The sequence below is a fragment of the Sapajus apella genome, unplaced genomic scaffold, assembly GCF_009761245.1.
Source record: "Sapajus apella isolate SASKATOON/1434 unplaced genomic scaffold, GSC_monkey_1.0 scaffold16, whole genome shotgun sequence".
In the NCBI taxonomy this organism is placed as follows: domain Eukaryota; kingdom Metazoa; phylum Chordata; class Mammalia; order Primates; family Cebidae; genus Sapajus; species Sapajus apella.
Genome location: NW_022436956.1, coordinates 16153927 through 16164341, shown reverse-complemented (window position 1 = coordinate 16164341; position 10415 = coordinate 16153927). Strand labels below are relative to the sequence as shown.

The 10415-nt window shown below is 52.4% G+C and overlaps 3 protein-coding genes across 8 annotated transcripts in view; 2 read left to right on the top strand and 1 right to left on the bottom strand.

Annotated features, from left to right (window-relative positions):
• CCDC84 (coiled-coil domain containing 84) overlaps window positions 1-1789 on the top strand; it is a 25515-nt gene extending 23726 nt beyond the window's left edge. The window contains exon 10 of the transcript XR_004270877.1: window positions 1751-1789. The gene's annotated coding sequence lies outside the window, so the exon portion shown is untranslated. The remainder of the gene's footprint in view (window positions 1-1750) is intronic.
• TRAPPC4 (trafficking protein particle complex 4) overlaps window positions 1-3028 on the top strand; it is a 4630-nt gene extending 1602 nt beyond the window's left edge. Inside the window, exons 3-5 of one of the 2 annotated variants that reach the window (XM_032285266.1) lie at window positions 331-434; window positions 1442-1568; window positions 2687-3028. In XM_032285266.1, the coding sequence (XP_032141157.1) occupies window positions 331-434; window positions 1442-1568; window positions 2687-2765 (310 nt within the window). In that variant the 3' untranslated portion in view covers window positions 2766-3028. The remainder of the gene's footprint in view (window positions 1-330; window positions 435-1441; window positions 1569-2686) is intronic. The other variant, XM_032285267.1, reaches the window with a different exon arrangement.
• A 662-nt stretch (window positions 3029-3690) lies between these two features.
• On the bottom strand, window positions 3691-10176 carry SLC37A4 (solute carrier family 37 member 4). Of its 5 annotated transcripts, none has more exons than XM_032285260.1 (10): window positions 10119-10176; window positions 8542-8884; window positions 7487-7719; window positions 6922-7165; window positions 6261-6419; window positions 5932-6017; window positions 5288-5401; window positions 5015-5080; window positions 4525-4663; window positions 3691-4412 (listed from the first exon to the last, which is right to left on the bottom strand). In XM_032285260.1, the coding sequence occupies exons 2-10, from the start codon at window positions 8687-8689 to the stop codon at window positions 4246-4248; spliced, it is 1356 nt and encodes a 451-aa protein (XP_032141151.1). In that variant the 5' UTR covers window positions 8690-8884; window positions 10119-10176; the 3' UTR covers window positions 3691-4245. The 5 variants fall into 5 exon arrangements, with proteins under 5 accessions (XP_032141151.1, XP_032141149.1, XP_032141152.1 ...); XM_032285258.1 differs by having other exon boundaries at window positions 10030-10163; XM_032285261.1 differs by lacking the exon at window positions 10119-10176 and adding an exon at window positions 9466-9563.
• Between the last annotated feature and the right edge of the window lie 239 nt (window positions 10177-10415).

Here is a 10415-nt window from a genome sequence, read left to right as displayed (position 1 = left end):
TTTTTTTTTTTTAAAGATGGAGTTTCACCATTATGGCCAGGCTGATCTTGAACTCCTGACCTCAGGTGATCCACCCATCTCGGCCTCCCAAAGTGCTAGGATTACAGGCATGAGCCACCACGCCCGGCTAAATGTCTTATAACAAAGTATGAATGTAAAATGTTTGCAGAATTCAGATGAACTTAGAAATTTTAACACTACTGCCAGACAGTTCACACTACTTCTCCTGACTGTTCCAGGCGGTACTGTGAACTCAGCAAATAGGGACACTTCAGTGGAGGTTTGAGAAGCACTCCTTCCTTAGAGCAACTTTGCCTCCTTTGCATGTAGGCTGTTTGCCATCGGCTCTCAACTGTCTCCTGAACAGGGAAGCTCAGGCATTGAGATGCTGGAGACAGATACTTTCAAATTGCACTGCTACCAGACACTGACAGGTATGCATCTCCAGGTAGGCCAGAGGAATGTGATGGAGAAGAAACACTCACAGGTATGCATCTCCAGGAGGCCAGAGGAGTGTGATGGAGAAGGTTGGGGGAAGGGATTGACCAAAGACACCTTTGGTAAGCAAGAAGAGGGGGTGTGTTGGTTTTTTTTTGAGATGGAGTTTCACTCTGCCACCCCAGGCTGGAGTGTACTGGCGTGATCTTGGCTCACTGCAGCCTCCACCTCCTGGGTTCAAGTGATTGTCCTGCCTCAGCCTCCCGAGTAGCAACAAGTGCCTGCCACCATACCCAGCTAATTTTTTGTGTTTTTAATAGAACTGGGTTTCACCATGTTGACCAGGCTGGTCTCAAACTCCTGACATCAGGTAATCCACCTGCCTTGGCCTTCCAAAGTGCTGGGATTACAGATGTGAGCCACTGTGCCTGGTCTTCCTGGCACAATTCTACAGACACATCTGTTTATGTGTTTTGTGAATCCAAAGCCAATATTTAATCTGAAACCGATTTTGTCCATGCCACCCAGCATGTTCAGCACAGGTTATCTTGTGTTCAGATAAAACTTAGCTTAATGCTGTTTTCTGTTGCATTTACTTTGGAAGGTGTTAAGTGTTTTTCCACAATGAAATTTGAAAGCCAAATGGATATGACCTTTGGATTGCGAGTGTCATTGCTTCACCCCCTTAATTTATTGAAAACTGCCTGAGTTTGTCCCCTGCCTGGCAATGTTTCTGCTGAGGGACTCCAAAACAGTTAGTAACTGGCAGAGCTAGAACTCAAAGCCTGGTCTTAATCAGCTGGGCAACATAATAAAGTCACTTTACTTCTCTGGTCTCATCTGTAGATTCAAAGTCTTGCCTTTCCTGCATTATGTGGTAAAAGAATAAAATTAAAATGGGCTTATGAAAGTGTTTTGCAAAATTGAAAGTGCTGTACGAATACAGGATGACACTTTTGCTCCAGTGTCTACCCTTTGGTAACCATTCTTGGTCTCTCTCCAGGGATCAAATTTGTGGTTCTAGCAGATCCTAGGCAAGCTGGAATAGATTCTCTTCTCCGAAAGATTTATGAGATTTACTCAGACTTTGCCCTCAAGAATCCATTCTACTCCTTAGAAATGCCCATCAGGTAAGTGGCCCCACTTCCCAGATACTGGTTAAAGCCTCCTTGCCCCTCCTTGTGTGCTCTGCCCAAAGTCATTTGAAGCATAGCAGAGTATTACTTTTAAGTAAGACGGGAGGACAGGCTGGTGGCTCACACCTGTAATCCCAGCACTTTGGGAGACAGGGGGTAGGATCCCTTGAGCCCAGGAGTTTGAGATCAGCCTGGACAACATAGACCCATCTTTACCAAAAAAATAAATAAATAAATAAATAAATTTAGCCTGGTGTGGTGGCAGACACCAGCTGTTCAGAAAGCCGAGGTGGGAGGATTGCGTGAACCCGAAGCTCAAAGCAGCATTGAGCCATGCTGGTGCCACTGCATTCCAGCCTGGGCAACAGAACAAGACCATGTCTCTAAATAAGTAAGACAATAGTCGCTGGGTGTGGTGGCTCATGCCTGTAATCCCAGCACTTTGGGAGGCTGAGGCAGGCAAATCACCTGAGGTCAAGAGTTCAAGACCAGCCTGGCCAATATGGCAAAACCTGGTCTCTACTAAATATACAAAAACTAGCTGGGCGTGGTGGTGCACACCTGTAATCCCAGCTACTCAGGAGGCTGAGGTATTGCTTGAACCTGGGTGGCAGAGGTTGCAGTGAGCCAAGATCATGCCACTGCATTCCAGCCTTGGTGACAGAGTGAAACTCTGTCAAATAAATAAGACAACAGTGACTAGCCCTTTATTTGAGAAAACAGATTTTCCTTCGGGTTTATGGTTTTGTTGTGTTTTGAGATAGAGTTTCACTCTTGTCATCCAGGCTGGAGTGCAATGGCATGATCTCTTGGCTCACTGCAACCTCTACCTCCTGGGTTCGAGCAATTCTTCTGTCTCAGCCTCCCAAGTAGCTGGGATTACAGGCACCTGCACTATTCCTGGCTAATTTTTGTATTTTTAATAGAGACAGGTTAGGGTTAGGGGTTTCACCATGTTGGCCAGGCTGGTCTCGAACTCCTGACCTCAGATGATTCGCCGACCTCCACCTCCCATGATTTATGTCTGTCTTCAAGCAGTTTACCCTGGCTTAAGTAGGGAGAAACCTCAGGCTTCATGTTTTTTTTTTTTACCCACCTTGGGCCTGGCTTAGGTGTGAGCTATTTGACCAGAATTTGAAGCTAGCCCTGGAGGTGGCAGAGAAGGCTGGAACTTTTGGACCTGGGTCATAGGCTGAACCTGCGATGGACCCCCACATTCTGAGAGTTCCCGCAACAGGAATACTGCTTCCACTCCGGTGGAGATTCCAGCAGCCTTGTTAGTGCACTTGAAAATGGGAAAATGCTGACCCTGATGACATGTGCTGATTCCTGAGCCTTAACACTGTGCTCTTTCCTTCTGTATATATCGTGGTCTTATTTTCCAACTCTGTACAGATTTATTTATGGAGGAGAAAGGTCCATAAATGTTGTAATAAACATTCCTTTGATCTTGGTGTTTGCTATCTTAATCGATGGTTTTGGGGGAAAGGTACAGGAAGGGAGACAAAAATGGTTAGGGAATTCTGCAAAGATGATATTCTAGTAAAAAACCTAACAAATATGTGTTCATTAAGTAAATGAACATAAGACTTTGAAGTGTGTGCACTGGATCTAATCCCAGAATTGCTGCTAATTTCCTGGGGTCCTGGGGTGTTGGCAGCGGTGGTGGTGGTTGAAACATATATCAAGCATTTACAGCCAGGTATTCCTGCTTTATCTCACTTGATCTGCACCCTAACCCCAGGGGGTACATTCTTTTACAGACAAGAGATTTGCAGACTTTCTGCCTCAAAGTCTCCAAGCTAGTTACTGACAGCCAGGGTTTGAACCTAGGCTTTCTAACTACACACTCAATAAACCACTGTTACACTTCCTCCCTCCATCAAGTTGTTTAACCTGCCCACAACCCAATAGCTTTATCTCTGAAATAATCATTGAACTAGTCAATGTTCAGGTGAAGGCAGAGGAGGCTTGAGCCTTAAAGAAGTCCATCTACACTTCAGCTTCCCCATTCTAGGGAAAGACGCAGTCTCTCCCTTTGGGGTGGAAAGAGCAGGTATTGATAGTGTTTCCCAAGGAAGCTGTCTCGTTTTGAAAGAATCAGTCACCAACAGTGTTCAATATCAAATCTAGTTTTAATCTTCTATAACAAGTCATCCTTTCTTCCCACCCATACCCAACTGTGCCTTGGGTACTAGTGAGAGTGATGGCCTCCTCTCTTTCCCCGGAGTCTGAGGTATTGGCAATAGCAGTCACTCACTGCTGAGAGGACTTAGGGCCCAGCAGAAGTCAAGGGCCATTAGCGCCCTGCAGCTGCAGGGAGGGACAGCCGCACATCAAGTGGGGATGGAGTAGGATGGGGGCAGGACAGGACCTAGGAAAAGAAGGGTACAGGAGGCTTCCTGACTGCAGAAGTTTCCTGTTTGTCTGCAGGCTAGACATATGAGCAAATGGAGTCTAAGGCCAAACGTTATCTTTTAAATAGAGCATAGCATCAGGGAGCTGAGACCTCACTAGCCGCTGATAACTTCCAGCGCCACCTGGGTGAGGGAGAAGGCGCAGAAACAAAGTGAAAGGTTCAGGGCTAGCCAAGCAGGCCCCTCCTTTTCTCCCCCCACAAGGTGCAGGAGGAAGGCCACCATGGGATGGTGCTCCAGAACCTAGACTCTGTTCACTCAGCCTTCTTGGACACTTGGCCCATCTTGGTGCGGATGTTTCGTAGGAGGAAGAAGGCAGCTGTGCTGGCTGCACAAATCACTTCAGCCACCCAGAAGGCTGTGCTCCAACTGTAGTGCTTGGCAATGGTGCTGAAGGGCAGCCCGGCCAGAAAGCCGCCCACTGTCAGGGGGAAGGGGAAGATGCTAAGCCACTGGTGCTAGCTCCAGCTTCTCACTGGCCTATATGCAAAGCACAGGTGGGGGTGAGAGAGACTCTAGAAGGTAACACTTACCATTGGCCATGAGTCCCACAATGGCATGAGAGGTGCCACACAAGTTGGAAGGGGCACTCTCGTTGGCTATGACTCCAAACAGGGCAATGGGACCATACGAGGAGAAACCAAATATAGCTCCCAGTACCAGGATCCAGAGCTGCAAGGGCAGAATGGAGTGGCACTCAGAGTCGGAAAGCCTACCTGTCTGCCCACCCCTGCCAGGGCAAGGAAGGCTTGGTCCCCAGGAACAAACAGCTGTAAAGGGACAGTAACTAAGTGACCCTCCTCCCCCCACTCCCCAACACAATTGACAGTACAGAGCTAGAGTAGATGCCATATTGAGCCAACCCAGGGATCTAGGTGGGCAGGGAAAGGAGGTACAGAAGTCATCCCTGAGTTGGAGGCTGTGCTCAGGATTTACACAAGCTGGACAGGCTAGGGGTGTGGCAGAGGGGTAGGACAAAGGTGAGACAGACCAGGAGAAAAACCAGAGATATCTTTAAGGCACCTCGCGCTCCGTAAAGCCTGTGAGCTCCGAGAGAGGGTGAAGAGCCAGAGTCCAGAAAGCAACATCCTAGTGGAGCACAGGGAAGAAAAGAAAACCAAGCCCAGAGTGGAGGAGGAGAACCCAGATACAGAGAGAGCAGTCCAATCAGAACTGAAAAGGGAATCTGAGAGGCAGAGAAAAAACTGGCCCAGGCTAGAGCCAGGAGAGGGAGACAGACTCAGTGGCCCTTGCTTTCTCTCCTTGGGCCCTACCATGAGCCAGGCCGTTAATTACCTTGGGGGAGTCACTGGTCACTGTTACCCGGAAGAGGTACATGGACACTGTCATGCCAGCCATCATGAATAGCAACAGGCCATGGCGAGGGTTCCCGTAGATGGACAGTCCCGCCTATGGATGCAGTCCCGGCAATGTCAGGCTCTCAGAACAGGGCAGAGAACCCCCACCCCTGGACTCTGACACAGCAGGGCCTCTGCTGACAGGTCTTTGGCAATCCCACCACAGTTCTTGGCCCTGGGCAGCTCTGGGAGGCCCTGCGACCTGCTCATTACATTCTGAGGCCAAACTCCACAACATCCCTTCCTCCCGCTTGGGGCAGGACCAGGACACGTGCTGGGGAATGCCCCTAGTCTGTTCCTAACCCATTTTCCTGGGGCTGTGGAGAAGCCTACTTAGCCTTTCTAAGCTAGGCTAAGAAATATTCTGGCTGTCCTTCACATCAGTTAAAACTCTCCCCAAGAGCCTTACCTCCACATCTCTAGGAAAGCTAAGAGCAGCCTGGAATCATTCCCTCTTCACCCGATCTAATCCAGCAGATGCCAACCTGCCTGTGCCCTGGGACTCCCTTCTCTCCAGTGCCTGTCCCAGCCATGCTGTGAAGACTGAAAGGGACCCTTCTCCTGTCCCTTCTGCCCACTCACCTTTGCCATGGCCCGGTCTGACAGGTAGCCAGCTGCGATGCTGCCTACAAGGCCCCCAACTTCCAGGGCACTCATGTAGGAGCTACCTGCAGTGGGGATTTGTGGGAAGAGGAAAGGGAAGGGTGGAAGGGTGTTACACATTGGGGTCATCCACAATGGCTTAAACCCGGAGAGGTACAGGGTCCCCACAGGTGACTGACTATAACTGCCTGAGTAGTGCCCAGCCTCAAGGGATGAATAAAGAGGATAAAGGGAAGCAAGGTCTGAATTTCCATCCCCTGCATTGGTTCCTGCTTCTTATGCCCACCCCGCCCCAGTGCCCATCTTACCTACAAGGACTGACTGTCCTTTCTCCTGGATAAGGAAGAACTGGCCCCAGTCAGTACAGCAGGTCTTTACTCCAAACACCACAAGGTAACCAGTAGAGAGCACCCACAGGTAAGGGGACAGCAGCAGCTCCTGTAGGGTGCCCTCCTCCTTCAAGGAGCCTGGAGGTGAGAAGAGGCCAGGTGTCAGGCTCTGCCCTTACTGCTCTCCCCATCCTGGGCCCCCACCATTCATTAACCAGCCACAGGGGCAGAGTCCATCTGCACAGCCAGGGTCAGTGTGAAGGATATTCCCTCACCCCTCTGCTCTCTCCCCGTCTCCACTGCAAGTTCAGTGAATGAAAGAGAAACAGGACCAGGGAGGATGGAGGAAGGCACCCAAGCCACTGAAGCTCATGATTCTATCTATCCAGGAGAGGGAAGTCTGTGCTGTTGTGAGGAAGAGCCAGAAAATAACATGAGTCATAGCACTTGTTGGCCCTGCCACTTGTCTGGTACTTAACCGCCTCTTGGGATGGAGTTTTGTTTACTCTCCACGTAGCCTCCATTACCACCCCTTCCCCCACATCCACTGGCTAGCAGAGAACCAGGCAAATGCCTAGTGTTCAACAAAAATCTGCCTGATGAATGAGTGCCCCAGTGGTCGTCTTGGGTGGGGGCTCACCCTTCTTGCCCTTAGAGGGCGTGGGGTCCAGGTTGCGGAGTCCAACATCAGCAGGTTCATTGTGGATGAGCAGGAGACAGAGGAAGGCGACAACCACACACAGTGCCCCAGACAGGGCCAGCGTGCTGCGCCAGCTGTAGCTCTGGGCGAGGATGGTTGCCAGGATAGGGCCCAGCCCTCCAGCCAGGTTCATGCTGGTTGATAGGATGGCCCACCAAGTGCCAAATTGAGATGGCTCAAACCACTGTGGGGCAGAGGGCGACAAAGTAGGTGTCTAGCCTACTGCCCATATTGAGGGTGGGGTCAGGTGGGGCAGCCCCAGAAGCTCACATTACAGGGAAGAGGGAAAGGACACTTCTGTTTGGCAGGGAAGTTCGCTCCTCTGCCACCTGATCCCACCACTCTCAGCCTCCTAAAATATCTTGACAAGCAGCAGGAGCTGGCCAGGAACTGCTCAGAACCTGCTATGGGTTGGGCGCTGAGGTGGTAGGTCAGAAGGGGTGCTCCCACATGCTCTTTAGGCATCCTCTATGACAATCCAAACAGGCTCTTTGGAAGCACTCACCTTCCGCAGGACCTTCCCACATGGCGGCCAGCCCAGCCCCTGGGCCAGGCCATTAAGGAACCAGAGAGCAGCAAAGACAGGTACTGTGGAGCTCCAGGAAAAGAATATGTTGACCAGGCCAACCAGGAGTAGTCCAGACGAGAAGAGCCAGCGAGCACTCATCTGGTCAGACAGCACCCCACTGACAAACTTGCTGATGGCATAGGCTGCCGACTGGCTGCTGGTGATGAGCCCTGCAGGGGAGGGGAGCAGAGCAGGGAACATTACACTGGGGGGTTAGAGACCAGGGGAGAAGCACAGGAGGGACGGAAGAAGGCATGGGGTCAGGTGTGGAGGGGTGCCCAGTGGGGTGGGACAGGTTACTTCCCAGAGGAACAGGAGGAGCCTGCGCTGCAATCTGACATTCATGGGCCCTACTACCTCAGCTACTCCTGCCTCACCATCAGCGCTAACCCCGGACTGACCCATGATTCTCAGCTGCAGGTGTCAGGGAACAAGCAGGGAGCAGGACATGGCAGCTCCGCCTCCCTGGGATTTGCATATGCCTGATTTCCCACCTTACCCTGGATGCCAACCCCCCAGCCTCTAGCAGTTCTGTTGCTCTTGCACTCAACATGGGGTGAAGGGCTCAGGACTGGAGTCAGGGACCTTGTCCCTTCTGAAGGGTAGCATGCCAGGCCACATAAAGTCATTGTGCCAGCTTTTTAGTTCCCAGTGCTCACAGTGTCAGTAGCCAGCACTCACCCTGAAGCCTCCACATGCACCCACACAGGTGTGAAAACCATGCTCAGAAGCCCCTCAAACACTCTCGGAATAAACAGTGCCTCCAGGGGCATGCACACACACATTCACACATATCAGGTAAGCAGCCCTCCTTAGCCCCACACGCACCCATGTCCATGGGTCTCAGAGCCTACTCATCTGGCACATGTAGACTGGCCCCTGGCCTCTACTGCACAGACACTCCACCCACAAGACATGCCCATACACAAACACCCAGTATGTCCTGCTGTTCTGTGTCCCCAGGCCCACCACCCTGCCGTTTCAGGGCTCACCCAAATCATCCTTGTCCAAAGAGATCTCTTCCACCAATGATGGCATGACAAAGGAGAAGGTCTTGCGATTGAAGTAATACAGGCTGTAGCCCCCAAACATGGCTGAGAAGATCACAGTACGATAATAGCCATACCCCTGGGCTGCCATGGTAGAAAAGAGCAGGCCCTACCAACCAGGACACACAGCCTCTGACCACAGTTCCTGCTTGCCGCTCTCACGGTTCCCAGATCTGCTGAGTTGGGTTTTTTCTGCTCCCTCCTCCACACAGCCTCCCAGGCTCCCTTTATAGCCACCTTCTGGACAATCATTAAGCCTGGGGCAGCTCCAAGGGGACCCAGTGTCCTAAGGGAGACAGAGAACACAGATTACTGAGCACCAAACTGTAGGGGGTGGAGGAGGTCCCAGAAGCAGGCATGCTTTTGAGCCAGGCCAGCACCCTGTGTCCCCAGGATTTCTGCCTTTACCTCCTCTGTCATGTCTGCTTGCCTGTGAAACCAGCTTTGATTAAAGGTTCAACCTAATTACTTTTGTCTGCATGAGCCCAGGGGAGGAAGGGGTGGGATGAGCAGAAAAGTCCTCTCTAGCCCTGCTTCCTCAGTCACAGAACCTTCTCTATTCATTCACGGAAGACTTATTAACTTACTAGCGGACAGGTACTGCAGTTGGCACTAGGTTAGTTTCTACACGCACTCCACCACCCCACCAAAACAAACTGTCATACAAATACCCCAGCTGTCTCACTTCTAAGCCTTCTAGAGCCGGCCTCAATCCCTGGAACTCTCAATCCTTAGCACATAATAGATATAACGGTTTCCTACAGTTGTCCCCTGTAATTGTAAGCAAGGGGGATCCCCCAGTTCGAGTCCCACGGTGTCACATGGAAAGTCCCGCTAAGGGCTGAGGTCCTGATGGGTCCCCATTACCCTGTTACGTCAGTCTGGGCTTCCTTCAGGCTGGCTGGGGGCTGCAGGGTCTGGTTTCCAACCTGGGGGACGCTGGCAGGGGCCGCAACCAGAGGGACTGGGCAGTCTGGGCGGGAAGGTGCCCCGGCAGGCGTCGGGCTGCAGTGCACAACCGTCCTGCCCAGGGTTCCGGCAACATGCCCCAGCTTTTCCGCTCAATTGGGAAAGCAAATGGAGCAGAAGGCGTAGGCACACGCGGAGCGGACGATCGCACGTATTCTCCTGGAGACCCCGTGCTCCTGGCACCCAGCGGCTCAGCCTGGTAGGGGAGGGCCAGGCAGCGGGAGGGGGAGGAGGAAAGGTGGCGGGCTCCTGGCACCTGCCCAGCCCAGGGTCTTCACGCTACCCTGGACACCCGATTGTGGGGCTGGGAACCACCGGGCCGACGTGCAGGAGCTGGAGAGGTGCGGAGACCACAGGACTGGAGCGATAGAAAGGGGTCGTGTGCTGGTCACCGGCAGCGCCTCGGTGGCCCCCAGACCCATGAATTGTCTCCGGAGCTGCAAGAACAGCTCCGGGTCTTACCGGAAGTTGGGGTTCGCCAACAACGGAGCCCCGGGACCTGAGAGCCCCCGCCCTTAGGTGATGCCCCTCCCCCGCAGGCCGCCCCCTACCTGAACAGAGGCAGGAGGCCGAGGAGGACGGGGCGGGGCCAGCGGGAGCTGCGCATGCGCGGCAGTCGGGGGCGTGGTCTTCGCCTGCATCTTCGCTTGCCGGCGAGGGCAGTTTGCAGCCCCACACCCCGGGGATGTAGCTTACTACCGCCGGTCACGTAGCTTACTCCCGCCGGTCACTTCGCTCCTTGGAAGAGCACAGCGCCCCTTAGGGGCTGAGCACGGCGTGTCCAATTCTTAAGTGGTTACGTTGAACAAAGCAGTTTTTAGTGAGTGCCTTCCTCTACAAAGCACACG